Here is a 25928-nt window from a genome sequence, read left to right as displayed (position 1 = left end):
ACAGACTAATGCAGCTGCTACTCTGAAATCTGACATCTATGTAGTTATCTTTATAAATCACACTTGTAATTTCACCAAAAAAGGATTTTTTTGACAAAAACAAAGCCATGTTGACTGCCATTAATTATATTCCCATCCTTTGATTTGTTATGCTTTGAATCTTGCATCTGCTGTTCCATTATTTTGATTGATGTCAGGCTAATCAGCTTTAATTACCCAGGTCATCCTGCTTGGTCTTTCTGAATATTGACACAACCTTAAGCACCCTTCTAGTCTTCTAGAATTTCCCCAGTATCTCAAGATTTAACATCAGCGGGCTGAAGATCTCCTCTGTCCACTCTTATACTCTTGGATGCAAACTATATGAGCCTGCTGAGGTAAAAATGTTATCCCAAGTAGATGCTATTCAACATCTTCCTTAGTACTAATGGACTGGAAAGTACTTCATCATCCTCATGTGATATGAGTACATCCTTCTGCTTCTTTGCAAATACAGAACAAAAATATTTATTGAATACTTCTGCCTCTTCTGCATCATTATTAACAATATTACCATCCTTATCTAGCAATGCATTCATAGATTATATGAACAGATGGGATGACTGTAATTATCTAGTCGGACCACCAGTATAACTCGGTGCATAGAACGTTCCTGAATTAATTTGTTTGAACTAGAGCACATCTTTTAGGAAAACAGCCAATCTTGATTTAAAAATTGCCAGTGATGGAGAGTACACCACGACTCTTGATAAATTATTCCAATGGTTTATTACCCTCATTATTAAAAAATTGTGCCTTATTTCCAGCCCTAATTTGTCTTCCTTGGACTTCCAGCCACTGGATCGTGTTATACCTTTCTCTGCTAGAATAAAGAGGCCTTTGTCAAATTTTTGTTCCCCATGTGGGTAATTATAAACTGTGATCAAGTCACCCCTTACCCTTCTCTTTGTTAAAATAAAATGTTTGAGCTGCTTGGCAAGTTTTCTAATCTTCTCTTGGATCTTCTGTGAACTCTCTCTGATTTATCAACATCCTTAAATTATGGACATCAGAACTGAGCATAGTATTTCCTTAGTGGTTGCACCAATGCCAGATACAGAAATAACATAACTTGCCTTCTCCTACTCAATATTCACCTGTTTTTATATAAGCCAGGATTGCATTAGCCCTTTTGGCCACAGAATTGCACTGGAGCTCATGTTCATCTGATTATCCCCCACAATTCCCAAACCTTTGTCAGTCACTGCTTCCTAGGGTAGAGTCCCCACTCTGAAGTAGGGCGTACCATCTTTGTTCCTAGATGCATAACTTGACCTGAAAAAGAATCCTTTGTAAACTTGAAATTGCGTCTCTTACCAACAGAAGTTGGTCCAATAAAAGATTATTACCTCACCCACCTTGTCTCTCTAATCCTAGGACCGACATGGTTACAACACCACTGTATATAACTTTACACTTGGTCATATTAAAATACAATTTGTTTGCCTGCACCCAACTTCCCAAGCAATCCAAATCATTCTGGATTAGGTTTCAGAGTAACAGCCGTGTTAGTCTGTATTCGCAAAAAGGAGTACTTGTGGCACCTTAGAGACTAACCAATTTATTTGAGCATGAGCTTTCGTGAGCTACAGCTCACTTCATCGGATGCATACCGTGGAAACTGCAGCAGACTTTATATACACACAGAGAATATGAAACAATACCTCCTCCCACCCCACTGTCCTGCTGGTAATACTGTCCTGCTGGTAATAGCTTAAGCTATTACCAGCAGGACAGTGGGGTGGGAGGAGGTATTGTTTCATATTCTCTGTGTGTATATAAAGTCTGCTGCAGTTTCCACGGTATGCATCCGATGAAGTGAGCTGTAGCTCACAAAAGCTCACATTCTGGATTAGTGACCTGTCCTCTTAATTATTTACCACTCCCTTAATCTTTGAGTCATCTGCAAACTTTCTGTAGTAATTTTATGTTTTCTTCCGGACATGGATAAGGATGTTAAATAGTATAGGGCCAAGACCTGATTCTCTGCAAAATCCCAGTGGAAACACACCTGCTTGATAACTATTCCCATTTACAACCACCTGAGATGTATCAGCCAATTTTTAATCCATTTAATGCATTCCATGTTAATTTTATATCTTTCTAGTGTTTTAATCTAAAGGTTGTGCGGTACCAGGTCAAATGTCTAAGTATTTTAGTCAGTGCTATTACCTTTATCACCCAAATTTGTAATCCCAACAAAAAAAATCAAGTTTAGTTTGACAGGATATATTTTCCACAAACCCATACTGATCTGCATTAATTACATTACCCTCCTTTAATTCTTTATTTAATTCTTCCATATCAACCACTTAATTATCTTGCCCAGAATTGGTGTCAGACTGACAGGCTTATAATTCCCCAGGTCATTTTGTTAACCATTTTAAAAAGTGGCACATTAGCTTTTCTCCAGTCTTCTGGAACTTCCTCAGTGCTAAAAGGCTTATTGAAATTCAACACTAGTGGTCCAGGGAGTTCCTCAACCTGCTTTTTTTATTTTTAAACTCTTGGATGCAAGTTATCTGGACCTAATGATTTAAACATGTCTAACTTTAGTAGCTTCTGTTTAACAACCTCCAGAGATACTAGTGAATGGAAAGATTGTTACCACCACCATATGATGAGACTATATACTCGGTTTCTCTCTCCCCGCCCACCCCAAATACAGAACAGAAATCTTTATTGAATGCTTCTGCCTTTTCTGCATTGATAATTTTACCATTTCCATCTAGTAACAGACCAATACCATTGTCAGGATTCTTTTAATTACTAATATATTTTAAAAACTCTTAATATTGTCTTTAGCTCTGCTGCACACAGATTATTCTTCTCATGTCCCTTGCCTTTCCTTATCAGTTTTCTACAATTCCTAACTTCTGATTTATATTAATTACTATCAAGTCCTTGTCCTTATTCTGCTGCTCTCACCTCTTGCTTGCCTTAGAATCATGAAATCTATCATTTCACGATCACTTTTGCCCAAATTGCCTTCCACCTTCAGATTTAGAAACGATCTGCCCTGTAGGTCAGAATCATGTAAAAAATGGCTGTCCCCTGACTATTTTCTTCACTTTCTGAAACAAAAAAGTGTCCCCAATAAATTCCAAGAACTTACTGGAAATTGTACTTTGCTGTATGACTTCTACCACAGATGTCTGGTTAATTAAAGTCCCTCATAATTACCAGGTCTTGCGTTTTGGATATGTTTGTTTTCGAAATGCATCATCTACCTCCTTTGTCTGATCTGGTGATCTATAGTAGACCCCTATCAAGGACCTGGAAGAAAATATAAGATCATCACTGATAAAGTTTGCAGATGCCATAAAAATTGGGGGAATGATAAATAAGAAAGACGACAGGCCACCAACACAGAGTGATTCCTCAAGGAATCAATTCTGAAGCACTTAGAGGAGAGGAAAGTGATCAGGAACAGTCAACATGGATTCACCAAAGGCAAGTCATGCCTGACTAATCTAATTGCCTTCTATGATGAGATAACTCATTCTGTGGATGAAGGGAAAGCAGTGGACGTGTTGTTCCTTGACTTTAGCAAAGCTTTTGACACTGTCTCCCACAGTATTCTTGCCAGCAAGTTAAAGAAATATGGGCTGGATGAATGGACAATAAGGTGGATAGAAAGCTGGCTAGATTGTCGGGCTCAACGGGTAGTGATCAATGGCTCCAAGTCTAGTTGACAGCCGGTATCAAGTGGAGTGCCCCAAGGGTCGGTCCTGGGGCCGGTTTTGTTCAATATCTTCATGAATGATCTGGAGGATGGTGTGGATTGCACCCTCAGCAAGTTTGCAGATGACACTAAACTGGGAGGAGAGGTAGATACACTGGAGGGCAGGGGTAGGATACAGAGGGCCCTAGACAAATTGGAGGATTGGGCCAAAAGAAATCTGATGAGGTTCAACAAGGACAAGTGCAGAGTCCTGCACTTAGGACGGAAGAATCCAATGCACCGCTACAGACTAGGGACTGAATGGCTCGGCAGCAGTTCTGCAGAAAAGGACCTAGGGGTTACAGTGGACGAGAAGCTGGATATGAGTCACCAGCAGGAGAGTGGGGTGGGAAGAGGTATTTTTTCATGCTTTGTGTGTATATAAAAAGATCTTCTACACTTTCCATAGTATGCATCCGCTGAAGTGAGCTGTAGCTCATGAAAGCTTATGCTCAAATAAATTGGTTAGTCTCTAAGGTGCCGTAAGTACTCCTTTTCTTTCAGTGTGCCCCTGTTGCCAAGAGGGCCAATGGCATTTTGGGATGTTTATATAGGGGCATTGCCAGCAGATCGAGGGATGTGATCGTTCCCCTCTATTCGACATTGGTGAGGCCTCATCTGGAGTACTGTGTCCAATTTTGGGCCCCACACTACACGAAGGATGTGGAAAAACTGGAAAGAGTCCAGCGGAGGGCAACAAAAATCATTAGGGGACTGGAACACATGAGTTATGAGGAGAGGCTGAGGGAAATGGGGATGTTTAGTCTACGGAAGAGAAGAATGAGGGGGGATTTGATAGCTGCTTTCAACTATCTGAAAGGGGGTTCCAAAGAGGATGGCTCTAGACTGTTCTCAGTGGTAGCAGATGATACAACAAGGAGTAATGGTCTCAAGTTGCAGTGGGGGAGGTTTAGGTTGGATATTAGGAAAAACTTTTCACTAGGGGGTGGTGAAGCACTGGAATGGGTTACCTAGGGTGGTGGTGGAATCTCCTTCCTTAGAAGTTTTTAAGGTCAGGCTTGACAAAGCCCTGGCTGGGATGATTTAATTGGGGATCGCTCCTGCTTTGAGCAGGGGGTTGGACTAGTTGACCTCCTGAGGTCCCTTCCAACCCTGATATTCTATGATTCTATGATCTTGGTTGCTTGGTAAACTAGGTGCAAGGAAATATGCATTTTAATATAGCTAAATGTATACATCGACATGGTATCCCGGAGAGGGCGAAGGGGCGCTGTGCGGTAGCATAGAGGGGAGATACTGGGAGCACTGTGTGGTAGCATGGAAGGGTATGGGGGGGGAGATCCTAGAGGAGTGCTGTGTAGTGGTGGGGGGAGAATACAAGGCAGCAGGCGCTGTGTGGTGGCACAGAGGAGTATCTAAGGGGAAAGGGCTCTGCAATGGTGTGGACAATAGCCAAGGGGGAGGGGTGCTATGTGGTAGCACAGGGTGATATGGGGGTTGCTGTGTGGTGACACAGAGCAGTATGGGGGGCGCTGAATGCGGTGCTGTGTGGTAGAGTGGCATAGGTATCCCAGAGGAGGGACGGGGCGGTGTGGGGAGGGGTACAGTACCGAGGAGAGTGCTGCATGGTGGCGCAGAGTGGGGTATGGTACCAGAGGCAGTGTACAGTGGCATGGAGGGGAAAGAGAGGTGCTCTGTGGTGGCGCAGAGGGGTGTACCAGGGGTGCGCTGCCTTGCGGCATGGGGAGTGAGGGTACAGAAGGCGCTGTGTGGTGATGCAGAAGGGTACTGGCGGGGCACTCTGTGGTGACGTAGAGTAGTGTGGGGTGCTATGTGGTAGCATGGGGAGGGGGAGTAGGGGGGTGCTCTGTGGTGACACGGAGAGGTTATGGTACTGGGGGGCACTGTGTGGTGGCACAAATGGGGGTACTGGGGGTGAGCTGTGTGGTGGCACGGGGAGAGGATACCAGGGGTGTGTGTGTCGCTGTATGGTGGTACGGAGGGGCGAGTAAGGGGGCGCTGTATGGCCGTGTGGGGGGGGGGGGATGTGGTGCGGAGTACTGGGGGGGGTGCTCTATGGCAGAACGGAGAGGAATTATGGGGTGCGCTGTGTGGCAGCACAGGGAGGGGATACCGGGGGGAGCCCGGGTGGGGGTATGGGGGTGCTGTACGGCAGCGTTGGGGGGGGTTGTGGTGCGGAGGAGTACTGGGGGGGTGTTGTGTGGTGGTGGGGGAGCAGGGAGTGAGGAGCGCTGGGAGGAGCACACGGAGGGGTCCTGGGGAGGGTCGCTGTGTGGGGGCGCGGGGCAGGGCTGTGTGGGGGCACGGTGTGGTGGCACCGAGGGGGGGTACGTGGGGCGGCTCTATGTGGGGGCGCGGAGGAGGGTCACGGGGGGGCGCTGCATGGGGGCGCGGCGTGGTGGCATCGAGAGGCGGGGTATGCGGGGCGGTTCTGTGTGGGGGCGCGGAGCAGGGTGACAGGGGGCGCTGTGTGGGGGTGTGGAGGAGGGTGACGGGGGGCGCTGTGTGGGGGCGCGGAGGAGGATCACAGGGGCTGTGTGGGGACTACGGGGGTGTGAGGGCGCGGCGTAGCGGCATCGAGGGGCGGGGTACGAGGGGCGGGGTACGCGGGGCGGCTCTGTGTGGGGGCGCGGAGGAGGCTGACGGGGGGCGCTGTGTGGGGGTGTGGAGGAGGGTGACGGGGGGCGCTGTGTGGGGGCGCGGAGGAGGATCACAGGGGGCTGTGTGGGGACTACGGGGGACGCTGTGTGAGGGCGCGGCGTAGCGGCATCGAGGGGCGGGGTACGAGGGGCGGGGTACGCGGGGCGGCTCTGTGTGGGGGCGCGGAGGAGGCTGACGGGGGGCGCTGTGTGGGGGTGTGGAGGAGGGTGACGGGGGGCGCTGTGTGGGGGCGCGGAGGAGGATCACAGGGGGCTGTGTGGGGACTACGGGGGACGCTGTGTGAGGGCGCGGCGTAGCGGCATCGAGGGGCGGGGTACGAGGGGCGGGGTACGCGGGGCGGCTCTGTGTGGGGGCGCGGAGGAGGCTGACGGGGGGCGCTGTGTGGGGGTGTGGAGGAGGGTGACGGGGGGCGCTGTGTGGGGGCGCGGAGGAGGATCACAGGGGGCTGTGTGGGGACTACGGGGGACGCTGTGTGAGGGCGCGGCGTAGCGGCATCGAGGGGCGGGGTACGAGGGGCGGGGTACGCGGGGCGGCTCTGTGTGGGGGCGCGGAGGAGGGTGACGGGGGGCGCTGTGTGGGGGTGTGGAGGAGGGTGACGGGGGGCGCGGAGCAGGGTCACGGGGCGGCTCTGTGTGGGGGCGCGGAGGAGGGTGACGGGGGCGGGGGGGGCGCTGCGTGGTTGGCGGGTAGGTGGGACATGCCGCGCCGCGCAGGGTTCGCACCGAGGAGACGTTGCTCTTGGGCTGCTCTGGTCCCAGTTTCCCTCCGACGCGGCGAGGCCTACCCTTTAAGAGCCTGGGGTGGGGCCATACTTGCTGCAGGAACCTGCCCTTTAAGGAACATCCGAGCCTCCGCGGCCGATCGGAGCCGGCTGCTGAGGACCCGCTGCTCTTCGACCCCGAGCCGGCCCGGCTCCGCCATGGTTTCGTGGATCATCTCCCGGCTCGTGGTGTGAGTGCGGGGGTGGCCCTGCAGCCTCCCGGCCCCCTGCAGTCTGCGGAGCCGCGGGTCGCACACCAGGGCCGGGGTCCCTCAGAGCCAGCGGCTCTGGGGACCTGTCAGAGTTGCGGGGCGCTGCGAGGCCGGGGTGTGTGGGGTGGGGAGGCTCCGTGGGCTTGGTGCGAGCGCCTCTTTCTCGAGAGCTCCAAGCCCTCGCCACGCGCACGGCGACACCGCCCCAGCCGCTCTGCCGCCCGGAGCCCACTTGCCGGCGCCGCCGGCGTTAGCTGCGTCTGGCAGGGGGCTCTGGAGGCTTTTCGGGAACGGGGGGGGTGAATTTTAGCCGGGGTCCCTGTCAGCACCCCCTTCTCGTAGGAACGAGAGAGAGAACTCAGCCCACCCACGAGAGTCATCCTGAAAATAGATGAGCGCTGTGAGCTTTATAGGTCAAAGCTTGCCCATTAAACCCGGCTGCTTGGTTGTCAGCAGTGGTAGCTTAGCACTTGGGCACTGTGCCCATTGCATGAAATGCTGCAAAATTCTTTACTAATGTACATTTATGAACAGACTTGAGGTGAATCACTTTGTAACGTGCATTTCATAGTGGTGTAAGGCCTGGAGAGAGAGAGACAGTGGTAGAAAATTCATGGAGCTGAGGCTTTTAGATATAAAAGGAGGGTTTGGTGCCAGTGGAACTGCCCTGGGTGAAAGACTGAGGCGGCTTCAGGCAGGCTGTGAGCACTCTAATAACTAAATCTTATTCCTGAGATCAAAGGATGGGCTAAGCAGAGGGGAACCAAATTAGGATGAGGTGTTGAGATCCGCGAGGGGAGGAGCATCAAGCGAATAAGAATGCTGAATAGTTCTCATGGGCTCTGTTTTATTCCAGGCTAATATTTGGCACTTTATACCCTGCATATTCCTCTTACAAGGCTGTGAAGACGAAAAACGTAAAAGAATATGTAAGTGTGAGTCGCCATGTTGTGTTCCCACTGGCAACCTCCCCCCCCACCTGACTCTCATCCTGTTTTCAAGAATACCATACCACACCACCCAAGATCCTCCCCCTCCTGAGACCAGCCTCTTTCCTTCTCTGTATGGGACAAAGCATATCTCCAGTCATTTGGGTGTGTGTGGTGAGCTAGAGGCTAGCCCCACAAGGCTAGGTGTGGATGGAGTATATTCAGACTCTGCCTTGCTAAGTTCAGACACTGACTTCCTCTGACTTTGCTGCTCTGCATCTCCGTTTGCCCATCTGTAAAATGAGAATGCCAGCCTCACAAGCCTGTGAAGGTTAGCTGTTGCTGGCCATAATGCTTTACCAGACATTTCCAACAGAATTCTGCTCACACAATTGGGGCCAGATTTTCAAAGGAGCTCAGCTCCCATTTAAGCATCAGAACAAAGGGATAGGTTTTCAGAAGAGCTCAGCATATTGGGTATTGAGCTCTTTAGGCGTTTTGGCTACAAGTGTTACAGGGGAGCAGTTGGCTACTGAGCAAGCTTGAAAATCTGGTCTATGTTTAGGTACCCATAAGGAAGCAGAACTCTCCTGAAAATCAGGCTGAAGTCATGGGTGCTGAGCACTTGAACATGCGGCTCAAACAGGGTTCAAAAAAGAACTAGATAAGTTCCTGGAGGATAGGTCCATTAGTGGTTATTAGCCAGGATGGGCAGGGATGGTGTCCCTAGTCTCCGTTTGCCAGAAGCTGGGAATGAGCTACAGGGGCTGGATCACTTGATGATTACCTGTTCTGTTCATTCCCTCTGGGGCACTGGCTACTGCCAGAAGACAGGATACTTGGCTAGATGGACTCTTGGTCTGATCCAGTAGGGCCATTCTTATGCTTACTGGGAGGAAAGGGTGGAGGATATTAGTCTATTCTAATGAGGTCAAACAGCAAAGCCCTGGTAGCAGGGACCAGACTGAACTGGCAAGTAGTGCTGTATCAAAACAATACTTCTCTGGCGGCACCATTTAAGTTCCCATTTAAAACCCCTTACATTTCTGGTCCTGAAGGAAACGTGCCCCCATACATGGATGTCACACTGATTCTCTGCAGACAGACATCTTGGAACAATATAGTTTTGAGAAGGGTGAGCAGCTCCAGAGTTGACAATTTAGTTGTCCAGATAATTCTATTAAAAATATCCAGGTGCTCAAATTTGTCCAAATTGTAGGCTAATATGTAACCCTGGCTTATTGACAGATTTGGAACAAAAGGATATGATGTCATGGAAAGAAGCTGATTTGTCTGGAGTTTTCAAATCCTAAATCTAGTTTGGCAGGAGAGATGGTGAAAGAGTGAAAATATGGTATAATCTGAAAGCATTTCAAAGTCCAAATAGATGAGATGTTTTTCCCTCCCCTCTTCATTGGACTATGGCTCTCTAGCCCTTTTCTTCTGCCTCCTTTTGTTACTCTTCAGTCTTCTCAGTCTTCTTTAGTTCTCCTTTTGTAGGTCGGATGATTTATTCTGCCCTGTTTCTTCTCTTGAATGGTAAGAGGCTTCTATCAGGCTGGATTTTCTCCAGTTTCCTTTTAGGGTTTATTTCTCTTTAATCTCTCCACCCTGGTGGCTTCTGCCCATGGTGTCTCAGTGGTTTGTGATGTGGACTTTCCAGCAGCAAGCAATGAGTCTCCTCATTGGAGGCATGGTGCTCCTCTGAGCATTTCAGAACACCACCTCAGTGGGAGAGGTGATATTTGGGTGGAATCCAGTCCCCCTTTACTCTTCTTTGCCTGCTTCACTGCTGCTCTAAGAGGAGCAACAACATTGGTGAGTAGGACACTGGTGTGGTGGAGTTGATGTCTGTGGTGTGACTTGTGGTTTTCCTACTTGCAGAACTGCAGAGCCAGGAATGGTATCAACAATGAGTGCTACAGGACCTAGTTCTGCAATGTCTCCTCATTTTTCTTCAGCCTTCTAAAGTTATATGGAGCTTTGCCTATTGAATCCAGCCCACATCAGTGGTGTCAGTTTGAGGGAGAAATGGGTTGTGGTGGAGCAATGTAGAATTAAATGGCACACATTAAATAAATTAAAAAACATTTTACATTTGTGCATTTGATTTTTTTCCCTTCCTAAGTATAGTACTTTGTACTTGTGGTTAGATGTTTGGCTGCGTTTGTGTGTTTTTGCCTGAGTGCCGTCCTAGCTTTGCGCAGACAGCTGGCACAGCAGACCTTGAGCGAACCGCCCAGTGACCACAAGATCCATTAAGGTGCGAAGGCAGTAGGCCAGGTTTATTGTCGACAAAGCATGGTAGTAGCACCTGGCAGACTTTACGAGGATACTAAGACATGTATGCCCATGACAGTGGATGCAGTTTAGTGAATGGCGGGACTTTTCGTTCCCCCCTTGGCTGGACAAAGATACTTCCTTTGAGATACATTTTTATACCTTGATACAAACAAGTTATTACTGCCTCTGACATAGTTAGTTACTTGCCCCTGACGTGGCTAGTTATTACCCTTTACCTTGTACATTTTGGTTTGATTAAAACATTTTTATTACATACTGTTATCCTGACCTCATTTTTTAGGAGAGGTCAGTGTGTTCCTGTTATTCTTGGGGAATGTTTTTGTACCATCCATGATGTTGGGATGTTCTGGTACCACTTGATATTGGGATGCATGAGTACTCTGTGCTTAGCACTTTTTAGGAATGTGTATTTCTGCAATATCAATCCTGTTCTTGCCAGATTTTGTGAGCAAGTCCTGCCTTATACAAGGCCTCTGATACAAGGGCTTATGTTTCAGGTTCTCTTCTGACTACATTTCCCCGCTTTTTTTCTTTTTATGGGGAGGATGTTTACCCATCAACCCGGAAAAGCATAATGCATGGACTGAAGATGACCCAGTGGGCCAAACACTGTTATGTGGCCATCTTACTTTATTACCCAACTGATTTGGCTCATAATTATTTTCAGCTTTGTGAAACTGTGCCTTTTTACAGCATTAAGTATTACTGGTTTGGACTTTAGTCTGTTGGCACATAACAAATGTGGTCAAGTCCTGAGCACTTGTACCTAAGCTACCACTAATTTTTAGTTCTGTTATCAGTTCTTCTTTGCCTATCAAGATGAGGTTTCATATAGAATTCCCCCATGTTGGATGCAACATTTCAAGTTAAGAAATTGTCATTTCTAATATTTAGAAATTCCAAGGATATCCTAATATTGCCAGCGTGAGACCTGTTATTCTATAAAAGTATGTTAAAAGAATGTCAGTTTTCAGAGTAACAGCCGTGTTAGTCTGTATTCGCAAAAAGAAAAGGAGTACTTGTGGCACCTTAGAGACTAACCAATTTATTTGAGCATGAGCTTTCGTGAGCTACAGCTCACTTCATCGGATGCATCTGATGAAGTGAGCTGTAGCTCACGAAAGCTCATGCTCAAATAAATTGGTTAGTCTCTAAGGTGCCACAAGTACTCCTTTTCTTTTTTTAAAAGAATGTGTTATTGGAAAGTCAAGCACTTGAAAGTTAGGAAATGCTGTTGTTGCCCTATGAATCTGAATAGCTGGCATTTTCTAACTTTCAAATGTTTGACTGTGCAACTTTAATGTTTATAGTATAGGGTTTTGGCTTATAATTTTTAAAATTCCTAAAAGAGTGGTGCTCTAAAGAACACAATTATATTTATTCTTTTCAATTAGCAGTCTGCCAATTATTTAAAACAAAATGCAAAACTAGTCCTTGGTTTGAAAAGCTCAGTCTAAAAAATAGACGACATTGGCAAAAGAAAGAGAAAAGAGAAGAATTTTTACCTGTGCTCATCTCACTTTTTTTTTTTGTATTCCTGTCTTACATGGCCGATTTACCTTACTCGTCCCACTGTCACCCACTTGCCCAATGCTTTTTCTTTTAATTTGTAGCAAACTCAGCTTGTCCCTTTTCCCCGGTTTTTGCAGACAATGATCCCTAGCTTCCCTCCTGGCTTTTTCTCCCACCAAGCCATTGCCTTCTGCCTCTGCAGCACTGAACAGTCCAAGCAGTTAACAGATGGTTGACTCTGTTAACATCAGTGCAGCCTCTAGTTGTGTGCAGTCATCTATTCTGGTGCGGCCCAACAGTTTCTGTCTTTTGGTGGGGTAATGATTGGGATGAAGCAGCCCAGTTTCTTTAAAGGAAAACTGTGTCTTTGATGTAGAAATTTTAGTCAACAGAATAGTGGGTAAAGGAGAATCTGTCACTACACCGGACCCTCGCTAGAATGTGGGGTTCGGGATCCATGCATGGTACCGCATTAATGTGGGGACCGCGTTACCATGGATCCTAATTTAAATATTTAAATTTGGAATCCATCGCCGCGACCACGCTATATGCGAGTCCGCACTCTAGCGATGCGCACTCTAGCAAGGGTCCACTGTATAACTTAATTTGAGCTTTCAGAATGGCTTTGATAAAGCCTCTTGCAAGGGGCTATTGAGGAACTAATTATGAAGATCTATCAGAAAATAAGAGTAGGAATACATAAGAATGGCCATACTGGGTCAGACCAAAGGTCCATCTAGCCCAGTATCCTATCTTCCGATAATGGCCAATGCCTAGGGTTGCTAACTTTCTAATGCAGAAAACCGAACGCCCCTGCCCCTGCCCCACCACTTCTCTGAGGTCCCACCCACTCCATCCCCCCTCCCTCCATTGCTCATTCTCCTCCACCCTTGCTGACTTGCTCATTTTCAACAAGCTGGGGCAAGGGATTAGGGTTCCTGAGGGGGTGAGGACTCTGGCTGAGGGTGTGGGGTCATAGAATATCAGGATTGGAAGGGACCTCAGGAGGTCATCTAGTCCAACCCCCTGCTCAAAGCAGGACCAATCCCCAACTAAATCATCCCAGCCAAGTCTTTGTCAAGCCTGATCTTGAAAACCTCCAAGAAAGGAGATTCCACCACCTCCCTAGGTAACCCATTCCAGTGCTTCACCACCCTCCTTGTGAAAAAGTTTTTCCTAACATCCAACCTAAACGTCCCCCACTGCAACTTGAGACCATTGCTCCTTGTTCTGTCATCTGGTACCACTGAGAACAGTCAAGATCCATCCTCTTTGGAACCCCCTTTCAAGTAGTTGAAAGCAGCTATCAAATGCCCCCTCATTCTTCTCTTCCGCAGACTAAACAATCACAGTTCCCTCAGCCTCTTCCCATAAGTCATGTGTTCCAGTCCCCTAATCATTTTTGTTGCCCTCCGCTGGACTCTTTCCAATTTTTCCACATCCTTCTTGTAGTGTGGAGGCCAAAACTGGACACAGTCCTCATCAATGTCGAATAGAGGAGAACGATCACGTCCCTCGATCTGCTGACAGCCCAAAATGCCATTAGCCGCCTTGGCAACAAGGGCACACTGTTAACTCATATCCAGCTTCTCGTCCACTGTAACCCCTAGGTCCTTTTCTGTAGAACTGCTGTCTAGCCATTCGGTCCCTAGTCTGTAGCGGTGCATGGGATTCTTCCGTCTTAAGTGCAGAACTCTGCACTTGTCCTTGTTGAACCTCATCTGATTTCTTTTGGCCCAATCCTCTAATTTATCTTGGTCCCTCTGTAGCCTATCCCTACCTTCCAGCATATCTACCACTCCTCCCAGTTTGTCATCTTCAAATTTGCTGTGGGTGCAGACCACGCCTTCCTCCAGATCATTAATGAAGATATTGAAGAAAAGCAGCCTCAGGGCCAACCATTGGGGCACTCCCCTTGATGCCGGCTTCCAACTGGACATGGAACCATTGATCACTACCCTTTGAGCATGGTGATCTAGCCCGCTTTCTATCCACCTTATAGTTCATTTATTCAGCCCATACTTCTTTAACGTGCTGGCAAGAATACTGTGGGAGACCGTGTCAAAAGCTTTGCTAAAGTCAAGAAATAACACGTCCACTGCTTTCCCCTCATCGACAGAGTCAGTTATCTCATCATAGAAGGCAATTAGGTTAGTCAGGCATGACTTGCCCTTGGTGAATCCATGCTGACTGTTGCTGATCACTTTCCTCTCCTCTAAGTGCTTCAGAATTGATTCCTTGAGGACCTGCTCCTTGATTTTTCCAGGGACTGAGGTGAGGCTGACTGGCCTGTAGTTCCCAGGATCCTCCTCCTTCCCTTTTTTTAAAGATGGGGACTACATTAGCCTTTTTCCAGTCTTCCGGGACTTCATGGACTCATCGCCATGAGTTTTCAAAGATAATGGCCAATGGATCTACAATCTCATCCGCCAACTTCTGGGATCTGGGGTGGGGCTAGGGATGAGGGGCTTGGGGTGCAGAAGGGGGCTCTGGGCTGGGGCCGAGGGGTTTGGAGTGCAGGAGGAGGGCTCGGGTTCGGGTGCGGGCGGGGGCTGGGGCCAGGGTGTTGGGGTGCGGGAGGAGGTGTGGGCTCTGGGCGGTGCTGACCTCAGGCAGCTTCCTGGAAGAGGCGACATGTCCCTCCGGCTCGTAGGTGGAGGCGTGGCCAGGGGCTCCACACGCTGCCTCCGTTGCAGGTGCTGCCCTCACAGCTCCCATTGGCTGCGGTTCCCGGCCAATGAGAACTGCAAAGCCGGTGCTTGGGGCGGCACCTGCAGGCGAGGGCAGCGCATTGAGCCTCCCTGGCTGCCCCTCTGCCTAGGAGCTGGACATGCTGGCCGCTTCCTGGGAGCCACGTGGAGCCGGGCAGGGAGCCTGTGTGTCCCGCAGCACCGCCAACTGGAGTTTTAACGGCCTGGTCAGTGGTGCTAACCGGAGCTGCCAGGGTCCTTTTTTGATTGGGTGTTCTGGTCAAAAACTGGACACCTGGCAACCCTATCAATGCCAAGTGCTTCAGGGGGACGGAACGGAAGAGGTAATCATCAAATGATCCAACCCCTGTCACCCATTCCCAATTTCTGGCAAATAGAGGCTTGGGACGTCAAATAAATGGCCAATTTGCAATATGACAAAAAGTTCAGTGGGACACCCTAAAGTTCTATATTGAGACAAGTGGTATTCAGTACATTGTGGAGGTGTCTGTCAGCTGTGGCTCCATAGTTAAGACTGAGTTTAGGTTTGCAGGAATTCACTCTTATGTATAAGGATATGCTGTATTTTTCTCCAAAATTACAGCACTTCTCTGTTGAGCATAGGATGAATTTTCTTAAAGACTTTACAAGTAAATCCATTTAATTAGTTTGAAATAAAATTAAATTAAGGTGGTTCTTTAAGAAACTTTAGCATCCTATATCAGATCTTATTTTTCTTTCTCCCACATGATCTTAATGACACTCTTCAAACTTACTTCAGCGCATAACCTTCTTATAGATAATTCCACACAGAATTCCCCTATTTCACAATGGCTACCATCTGCCATTATTCTCAGTGGCATTGAGACTATAAATTGCCTTTAGCAAAGATGGCCACTGCCTCCATTTATGTGCTTCTTGCAGTGCTTCTCTCTACCTCCTGACAACACAGGAGGGCTACCATCTTCCCTGAGGGCATCTTGACTTCTCTCCTTTGGAAACAATGGGAGTTAGTGATGATTTTGAAAAAGGGCAACACTTCGGGAATTTCTCTGAAGGAGAAAACTTTATTCTTCAGTCTCTAACAGATATTCTTTCAGTTATGAATAACAGCAAAAAGTGATAATTAATCCTAAATATGTCTTTTCAAAAATTACCCAGTGCACCAAATTCAACAGGGAGGGGAAAATTTGTTAGCTCCAGAGTGTCAAAAAGCAGTCAGGATCCACAAAGAAATATGTCCCTAAAACTTAAAATAATAAAAAAAAAAAAATCACCAGAAATATCACATGGTAATAGTTTCTATGGGTTTCTTGTTCAATGTTCATTTATAAAACTTTTAATTAAAATGAAAATTCCCAAACAAACTACATCAAAGATGGAATTAAGGTTTAGAGTACATATCGGTAATTTAGAGTAAGAGTAGCAACATGCCTGTAGTACTGTACATATCTCCAAGCATGACAAATCCAGGAAATTCAGGGTCAAAGTTAAAATTAGAAGGAAATCCAAACATGTTGTGATTTGTGGCAAAAAGCAAAATCTAATGTTCAGTCAACGAGTCTTATTCTAGTTTGGGACTACAAAATTTAAAATGCCGTAATCCTTTGGTTATTTCATGGTGTCACTACAAAATAGAGTTAAGGTTGTTTGGGTGTTCCTAGCTATGTATTTGCATATCTTAATTTGTTTGGATATTTTTTTTTAAGGTTAACCTTAGCTGACAATTTCCTGTGTTCATTATTTCATGTTTTATGCATAATTATGACATCCATTTAATGTGTTCTGTCCTAAATTACTGATACGTACCCTCATCCTTAGGATAAAATTAACATCTTAAGGTGACCAGTCATTTGACAAGGAAAGAATCCCAGTTTTTGGGTTGCATCCTAGTTTTTGTGTTTTTTGGTTTCTAATGGAATAGCTGTCCTTTTACAGGTGAAATGGATGATGTATTGGATTGTGTTTGCCTTCTTCACCACAGCAGAAACACTCACAGATATTGTTCTTTCCTGGTAAGTATCCTGGCTGTTCATCCCATATGGGGAAAGGAGGGAAAGCTCTCAGACACTCTTCTAGGATCAGCTGCTGTGAGGTACAGGAGGAAGGGTCCTCTCCCCTAAAGGACTTTTTTTGTAGCCTTTGTGGTTGGAAGCTTTGACTTAGCCATAAATGCCTGGTGGGCTTCAGAGCCTGAGCTCCAGCCTGAGCCACAACTACAAATGCTGTCTACACAGCTACAAACCCAAGTCTGTGGAGACATACCCAGAGGGGCCTCCAGGAGGTGTGTCCCAGAGATTCAGGAAGGGCTCTGTTCCATTGCTGGCCTTGTCATGTTGATTCTGTTCCATTTCCGAATCTTCTCTTTACTAATCCTATCTGTTTTCCACTTTGGACTATCTATATCTGTCTCTGACCTGCTCTTAATTCCAGCTTCTCCATCTCTCTCAGGTTTCCGTTTTATTTTGAGTTGAAAATCGCATTTGTGATTTGGCTGCTCTCTCCTTACACCAAGGGCTCCAGCGTCCTCTACAGGAAGTTTGTGCACCCAACACTCTCCAATAAAGAGAAGGTACTTTTCTATTGCCATGGCTATTGACCTGCCCTGGAAGTTGGGTGACTTTTGACCCGTTTAGACCATGATAAAGATCCTGAGGCATCAAGTCTATTTGTGCTGCCTACTTCTCTAAAGCAAGATGGCCAAAGTGCACCCTGTGGAGTATTGCAATGTGACCCATAATAGCTGTAATTTTTAGTATAGATGGGTGGCTTGCAGATGTGATGGGTTCCCACATGGACTGCTCCAGCAGCTAGACTGTTTGAATCAAGATGGAAGCCATGCATTCTAGAACCTGTAGCCTGTGCAGGCTGCAACTTCATATTATTGGTGGGCACTGCTCTGCTCCATTTTATGTAAATTAGATATAGTTCACTGCTTTTTGACAAGTTACAAATGCAACCCTCCACTGGGTGCAAGCCTGCTGTGAGCGACAGAAGTAATGCCCAGTAGCTGGTGCTATTGGTCTTGGAGAAAGGTGCCTGATGAGCTTTTGGTTTTTAATGGGGAGGAACTCTGTCCATGCTTGCAACCAGGAATCTAAATGTTGGGTTTCCCCACTTCTTTCCTAGGAGATTGATGAGTATATTACTCAGGCCCGTGACAAGAGCTATGAAACTATGATGCGAGTTGGCAAGAAAGGTTTAAACTTGGCTGCCAATGCAGCAGTTACTGCCGCTGCAAAGGTAACACAACTGTGTGCTACATCCACTTCTTTAGCCTCTGAGATGCCAGTCTGCCCCCAGCAGGATAACTTCCATAGGAACATAGGATTGAAAGAGACCTCCTTGGTCATCAAGTGCATTGTCCTGCTATCAAAGGCAACCATGTCATATAATTCCATTCATAAACTTATCAAATTCTGTTTTAAAACTGTTTAAGTTCCTGTTGCTGTGTCCCTCCAGCTGATTCCCTGTTGGCTTGGAGGGAAGCTGGTGGGTGCTGCTGACCTCACTCTCCTCCTGCATTCCTCCAGTTTGCATTATTCTTCACACAGCACTTCAGCTTGGGGAGGGAATGAGGGGGAGATTGCCCCAGAGCAATCGTCTTTCCTGTTGGCTTCTGGAGCATGCATGTCTCTTCCTCTTGAGTCTCTTTGTGGGGAATGGGACATTTTCTCGGTCCTTCCATTTTGTCTCTGTGAAGAATCTGAGATGACAGAAGCCATGTATGGGGTATCCATGGCACTAACTGTTGTGTCCTGTTAGGGTCAGGGAGTTCTGTCTGAGAAGCTGAGGAGTTTCAGCATGCAGGACTTGACTCTGATCCGGGATGAAGATACTGTGCATCTACAGAGCCCCAAACCACAGCTGCGCACCTCCACTAGTCGTCTTGAAACCATTGAGGATTCAGGTACATAGTACTCCTGTTAGGCCATTCTATGAGGCCCTGAACAACAGGGGTAAGGGTAGTGTATCGAGGCTTCAAGATAATGGTAAGTGCTGCCAAAGCTTTAGATTTTATGTTTTGAATGCTGCATGTAACACAGGAGTATGGGTTGCCTGTTATTTGGGGGAAAGAGATTTTTGGAGTGAGTTCCCTTCCAGATGAATCTGCTGTCATCCCTGGATTTTTTTATTTGTAAAATAAATCTATTTAAAATTAAATTTGAAAATATGACAGCCTGCATTAATAGATTATAGTAAATATAGACATTAGTCATTTAAATTCCTGAAAAAATGTTCATACAATACGTGTCCACTACCAAAGTTTTAAAGAATGCCACATCACTGAACTGGTGGAAGTTGCCGGCTATTCATGTGGAACCTCAGTGTTTTTTAAAGTACTAAACTGGCTTTTTCAGTAGTAGCCTCTTCTGGAGGTATGAAGAGAATTCTCTTCATTTAGGTTTATTCAATGAGTGCAGTTAATGTCTAGTTCCTTCAAGGTAAAAAAAAAAAAAAAAAAAAAAAAAAATGGGAAAGTGCAAAAGCAGGAAAGCTTGTTTTCCTTTTCCAATCTAAGAGTAGAAACTGGGGTTTAGAGTATGAGCTCTACTAATTCTAAAATCTTGAAGGGCATGGTGAACAGATATGATAGCTCAGTTCACAAATTACAGATAATACCTTCCTTCTTTGCTTAATCAGTTTCAAATGCAAAACATATGATAAACTTTTTTCTTGTGTATCCAGCACATTTAAGGTAGCTTTCTTAAACGTGATTTGTGTCAAGTTCTATTAAAAATGCACAAAAGCAGCAAGTAAAAATCAATCCTCTAGTAAATAAGTGCATCATTCACTATTTTCTAACATAGAAGAATGTAAAAATTAAGAGTCTGAAAAATGTTTTAAACTGTAGCAGCTTAAAGTAAATGTGTATAGCTATAGAATATCCTCCTCTTAGCAGAAGTACCAATTTTAGTCTGCAGTTGTGTTTTAATGGTTCTCAGTCAATGAGAATCAACCCCTCTTTAGGAAAATAACTAAAAGGTAAAAATGCAAAATGAGTAAAATTGATTATTTAAATCAAGATTTCCTGCTTGCTGATTTAAATCATGATGAAAGTCAGTGATTTAAATTGTTTGATGCAAATCAATCCACCCTGGTTAGAGGGCATGAGTGTTCTACATTTTCCCCATCCTTCCCAGATTATGGGCATGTTTGCACACTCTTGGGTGTATCCCCCCAGGCCCTGAGTAAGAGCTGCTGACACCTCTGTCTCCTCCTGACAGCCCTGATTGGGAGCCCCTTTTGGATGGACTCGGTACTGAAACATATAAAAGGTGTTTTTGTTTTCTTCTCGTCCTTAGCTGCTTCCTGTTACTCTTCAGGAGAAGAGGCCAGTGTGTCTCAAAGGTCAAATGGGGCCCAGTCTGATTCTAGAACAGAACCTTCAGATGAGGATGCAGGAGACAAAACACCGAAACGCACCCAGAGCCTCAAAGCTCCTAAGAAAGTGACAAAAGCTGAGGTGAGCTGGTATATAAATGACTTCTTGGGCTGATTGGAGCTGGTTTGCATAGGTGAAATTATAGTAAAGGACAGAATTATCAGATGCATAGATCATGATATGTTGAGGAAGAGTCAACTTGTCTTTTGTAAAGGGAAAAGATAGGGTTAAAAGATAGGAAACAAAGTAGGAATAAAAGGTCAGCTCTCATAGTGAAGGGAGGTAGATAGCAGGGTCCCCTAAGGATCTGTACAACATATTAATAAATGAGGGGGTAAACAGAGTTAGGTGGCAAAGTTTGCAGATGATACAAAATTACTCAAGATAGCGAAATCCAAAGCTGACTGTGAAGAGTTACAAAGGGACCTCGCTAAAACTGAGTGACTGGGCAACAAAATCCCAGATGAAATTCAGTGTTGGTAAGTGAAAAGTAATGCCTATTGCAAAACATAATCCCAGCTATAAATAAAAAACAATGGGGTCTAAATTAGCTGTTCCACTCAAGAAAGAGATCTTGGAGTTGTCATAGATAGTTCTCTGCAAACGTCTGCTCAATGTGCGGCAGCAGTCAAAAAAAAGTCAACAAAGAGGGTCAGAGAATAAAATGGAAAATATCATAAAGCCACTATATAAATTCATGGTATGCCCACACCTTGAATGCTGCATGCAACTGTGGTCGCCCCCATCTCAAAAAAGATATAGTAGAATTGGAAAAAAGTACAGAGAAGAGAGGCAAAAATAATTAGGAGTATGGAACAGCTTCCATATGGGAGAGATTAAGAAGAATGGAACTGGTCAGCTTAGAAAAGAGACGACTAAGGGGGATATGATAGCAGTCTATAAAATCATGAATGGTGTGGAGAAAGTGAATAGGGAAGTGTTGTTTATTCCTTCACATAATTTCATTGGGTGACTCTTGGTTCTTGTATTAATAGGCAGCAGGTTTAAAACAAACATAAGTACTACTTCCACAGGTTGACTGTGCGTTGTGTGAACTTATTGTCACGGGATGCTGTGAAGGCCAAAACTATAAATGGGTTCAAAAAGAAGTAGATAAATTCATGGAGGATAGGTCCAGCAGAGGCTCTTAGCCAAGATGATCAGGGATGCGAAACAATGAGACTCCCACTTCCCTGGGACAAAAAGAACGAAGAGTACTTGTGGCACCTTAGAGACTAACAAATTTATTTGAGCATAAGCTTTTGTGGGCTAAAACCCACTTCACCAGATGCATGCAGTGGAAAATAAAGTAGGAAGATACATATTTTACACACACACACACACAACCTGGAAAAATGGGTGTTGCCATATACACTATAATGAGAGTGATCAATTAAGGTGAGCTATTATCAGAAGGAGAAAAAAACCTTTTGTAGTGATTATCAGGATGGCCCATTTCCAACAGTTGACAAGAAGTGAGAGTAACAGTAGCAAGGGAAAATAAGCATGGGGAAATAGTTTTACTTTATGCTCTGGAAATTTCCACTACATGCATCTGAAGAAGTGGGTATTCACCCAAGAAAGCTTATGCTCCAATATGTCTGTTAGTCTATAAGGTGCCACAGGACTCTTCGCCACTTTTACTTTGTGTAATGACCCATCCACTCCCAGTCTTTGTTCAAGCCTAAGTTAATGGTGTCCAGTTTGCAAATTAATTCCAATTCAGCAGTCTCTCATTGGAGTCTGTTTTTGAAGGTTTTTTGTTGTAATATTACGACTGTTAGGTCTGTAATCAAGTGACCAGGGAGATTGAAGTGTTCTCCGACTGGTTTTTGAATGTTATAATTCTTGACGTCTGATTTGTGTCCATTCTTTTACGTAGAGACTGTCCGGTGTGGCCAATGTACATGGCAGAGGGGCATTGCTGGCACATGATGGCATATATCCCATTGGTAGATGTGCAGGTGAACGAGCCTCTGATGGTGTGGCTGATGTGATTAGGTCCTATGATGGTGCCCCCTGAATAGATATGTGGACAGAGTTGGCAACGGGCTTTGTTGCAAGAATAGGTTCCTGGGTTAGTGTTTTTGTTGTGTGGTGTGTGATTGCTGGTGAGTATTTGCTTCAGGTTGGGGGGCTGTCTGTAAGCAAGGACTGGCCTGTCTCCCAAGATCTGTGAGAGTGAGAGATCGTCCTTCAGGATAGGTTGTAGATCCCTGATGATGCGCTGGAGAGGTTTTAGTTGGGGGCTGAAGGTGACGGCTAGTGGCGTTCTGTTACTTTCTTTGTTGGGTCTGTCCTGTAGTAGGTGACTTCTGGGACAGTTGCTGTCAGGAAACTTTTACTGATAGATCCAGCCTGTGTCTTAAGTCTTAGAAATGCCCTAGATAGATAAATTGATCCTGCTACTCCCCTTTTGGCCTTTTTTCAGATAGGAGTGGATGGTTCTTATGCCTTCCATCCTTCAATCACATCTCTAAGCCTAGCCACACATTAGAATTGGGTGCATTTATGCTCAATATAGTTTCCATTCTAACCCCCTCTTTTCAGATGCTCATAACTCTGAAACTTTTTTGTTTTTTGAGCTGAAACTTTCCAAGCTTGGGTTCTTGCTGCAGGTCTCCACCACCATGATAATTTGGATTACAAATGATAAATACTTTTTCTTCCTTTTGTAAAGGTGGGGGCCATTTTTTGCTCCGTCTAACTCAAGCTCCTAAACTTTGAAACATTTAGTGATGGATTGATGATTTTAATTGCACCACTTGTAATAACATTGAAGTTTAAATGTTAATGCAATGTTAAGACTGGGTATGCTGCCCACTTGGTGGTCTAGTTACCTGCTGGGCAAAATGCCTGATCTGATGAGATGCTTGAAACCTGCCTGGATTTCTGATCCTAGAAGCTCCTCTGGCTTGATCCTTCTACTCTCTTCCCTAAAAGGCCCTGTGGCCTAGAACAGTGAGCATAAACTGCTGTGAAGCAGGAGGGCCAGATTCTATTGCAATTCTCCTATTAATGGGTGATCTATAAAGTGCAGGGGGTCGGGGGCAAGGAAATAGGGATTGTGCCCTTTTCTGCTGCTTCATGATGGATATAGAAAGCAAGGTCTTTTCAGGAAGACTTGTTTCTTCTGCTTGGTCTTTCTTCAGAACTTTCAAGTCCAATTTCTGTTGTTTTGTTGTGGGAATTCTTGGACACTTTTTCAGAAACATGCTTTGGGCAACTTCTCAGCTCTGTCAATGGTGTCAGTCTTCTCAACTCACTGAAACCACTCCCCTCTCTAAGGATCTGGAATAAGATAGGCAATTGTAGCAGAGTGTACAAACTAGTTCAAGACATTAATGCCTCTCTTTCTGGAAGAGCAGGATTGTGGGTACTATTTAGAACCAGAAAAGTTGGAATAGAGACTAATGATCAATTTGAAACCTAGTCTCTCTCTCCGCCCCTCCTGCCCCCAAACCACTCCTAGTCTCAAGGTCCCATTCTGATTCTTGGTTTTTCCTATTAAATTTTCCTGTGGTTTAAAATATTTTTCATTCCCTGTTGCTGTGTGAAAGACCCACTGAAACAACAGAAAACTTAATGACTATACAGTGGCACTGACAAAAAAAAGTTAAAAAATATCAAGCAGAAGTCAGATTTTTGTCCCTTCAGCCATGTTTTAAGGGGTCAGCATATTGGACTGAATAAACTCCTTGTGTTCTGACAACCCACCTTGCTGTGTTGTTGATCTGTGCTCCCCCTCCTTTCTGCTCTGTACTTGTGCCCTACATGAAACATGAACTGATAGTTTCTCTGTTTTCTTTTGCAGCCTCCACTAAAGAGTGTGAAAGCTCGCCCCAAGAAGAAAGCTGCAGGCTCCATTGCTGCTGGGGAGTCAGCCTAAGGACACCCTCACCCATCTGTCCCAGGATTTGCCTGTCACTTTGAAGGGACACTTACCAAAGGAAGGGAGCAGAGATACATGTACATAACAGCTACTTCTTTGTAGAGCTCATTCCAAGGCGAGGGGGTGGCAGGGATTCAGCATGTGGAGTGGAGGATGCACATCCTCAGGAATTATTTAGTCTTCATCTCTCTGTTGGAGAGAATGTTGATCTACCTGTACATAGCCTGTTGCTTTGGGATCCCCTCTCTGCATAACCCTAATAGGGAAACTCTGCTGGAAGAACTGATTATTATTATTCTTAACATAGTGCAATGTGCCTCAGGTGGCACGTGACCAGGATTCACTACCAAATTTGGTCTGCTGGTTAATTAGGGTTAGAGCCATCCCTTGTGCAGAGGCTGGAACAAATATTCAGGATGGGGCCACTGAAGTTCCATTTGGGGTGCAGAGCTCCCGAAAATGTCTCACATCAGCCTGGGCATTCTCCTGAAGCTACTGAGGGGAATTATTGGTAGGAAGTGCCTGTAGCAAAGTGGCTGGTACCAGTTCCTTCGTAATTCAAGCCCATTCTCGTAGGGAAGGGGACTGAAGCAATATGTGGCTCATGCTTTCCAGTTTCATTCATGATTGACTTGTAGGACGAGTGGGATTGTGTCCGGGTTCCAGCATATGCTGCAGATGGACTCTCAGGAAGTGAGGATGAACAGCTTTCTTTGCTTTTCAGGGAAAAGGAAGAGCAGGGAGGGAGCTGAGACTCCACAGTGGCTAGGAGGACGTGAGTGAGTGTGTGTGCATGCTGGAGTATATACAAGTGTCTGCTGGAGAACTGACTACTTGGCACTCCTGGAGTTTGTGGTCCTTTCTCCAGAATTGCTTGAATTTTATTTTGGATTCCATAGTCCAATCCAATTCCTGTATGGATGATGTCAAAGTGTGTGTGTGTTAGGCAATGCAGGGGCCAGTGAGCCTCTCCTGGCAGTGCTTTGGGTGGACTGTGAGGATGTTACATTCACAGCCAATGGCTGAACTCCACAGCACCCCGATGCTAGTTACCCAAGAACTAATCTGACAAATTCTTTCATTCTAACAGATGACACTGGAAAACCTGGCTCAATGCAGTCTGCAGACTTACTTGAATAAGTGTGAGGTGGAACAAAGCTAGAGGCCCTTCTATCCCAACTCAGAAGGCTCCAGGAGAGCCAATCCACAGGGCGTGAGAGTTTACAAATAACTAAAGTATGAAAACTTCATTATCCTGATACCAGGACTCCATTCTTCAGTTGGGGGGAAAAATTCAGTATTGGGATTGATCAATCCTTCTGCTGCATCTCACTCCAGCCCTTGAACAACTCTTCATGTATTTAACAATGTGCCAAATCCATCAGTCTCCTGGAACCTGAGAACATGTAAGATTCAAGCCAGAAATACATTTGGATATGGGGTATGTAATGAGGGGGTTGGACGTCAGTAACACTCTCATCTAAAAAAACAAAAACAAAAAACAAAAAACCTTTTGAGGTGAGTCAATGCAAGCTATACTGGACACCAATATGTTGAGAATAGCTGAAGGGATTCCCCCTTCCTCTGGGTGAGAACACATCCTAACCTGTACCCATCAGTAGATCTTTCCTAACGTCTCTTGGTGGGGGGATCCAGAAGATGAATAGGGCCCCTCATTATCACTATTGTCACTTGACTAATGTCTTGGAGATGAATATTTGGTGGCCTTGATTTTTCACTGAGATTAGCTGCCAAAGGAGCTTTCCTGCCTATTAAAGACCATTCTCTCTGTAACCCTAACCATTCTCTCTGTATTTTAGGAGTATGGATTTACCCC

At 45.6% G+C, this 25928-nt stretch overlaps 1 protein-coding gene across 5 annotated transcripts; it reads left to right on the top strand.

The window, feature by feature from the left end:
• Positions 1 to 7253: 7253 nt before the first annotated feature.
• On the top strand, positions 7254 to 24088 carry REEP2 (receptor accessory protein 2). 5 transcript variants are annotated; one of them, XM_077824378.1, is made up of 8 exons: positions 7254 to 7357; positions 8235 to 8307; positions 16752 to 16828; positions 17265 to 17385; positions 17943 to 18056; positions 18585 to 18723; positions 20141 to 20265; positions 24014 to 24088. In XM_077824378.1, the coding sequence occupies exons 1-8, from the start codon at positions 7326 to 7328 to the stop codon at positions 24086 to 24088; spliced, it is 756 nt and encodes a 251-aa protein (XP_077680504.1). In that variant the 5' UTR covers positions 7254 to 7325. The 5 variants fall into 5 exon arrangements, with proteins under 5 accessions (XP_077680504.1, XP_077680500.1, XP_077680501.1 ...); XM_077824374.1 differs by having other exon boundaries at positions 20141 to 20280; XM_077824375.1 differs by having other exon boundaries at positions 18579 to 18723.
• The last annotated feature ends 1840 nt before the right edge of the window (positions 24089 to 25928 follow it).

This window comes from Eretmochelys imbricata, chromosome 8 (assembly GCF_965152235.1).
Source record: "Eretmochelys imbricata isolate rEreImb1 chromosome 8, rEreImb1.hap1, whole genome shotgun sequence".
NCBI classification, from domain to species: domain Eukaryota; kingdom Metazoa; phylum Chordata; order Testudines; family Cheloniidae; genus Eretmochelys; species Eretmochelys imbricata.
Note: the sequence above shows the minus strand (reverse complement) of the source record. Positions and strands in the feature narration are given on the sequence as shown.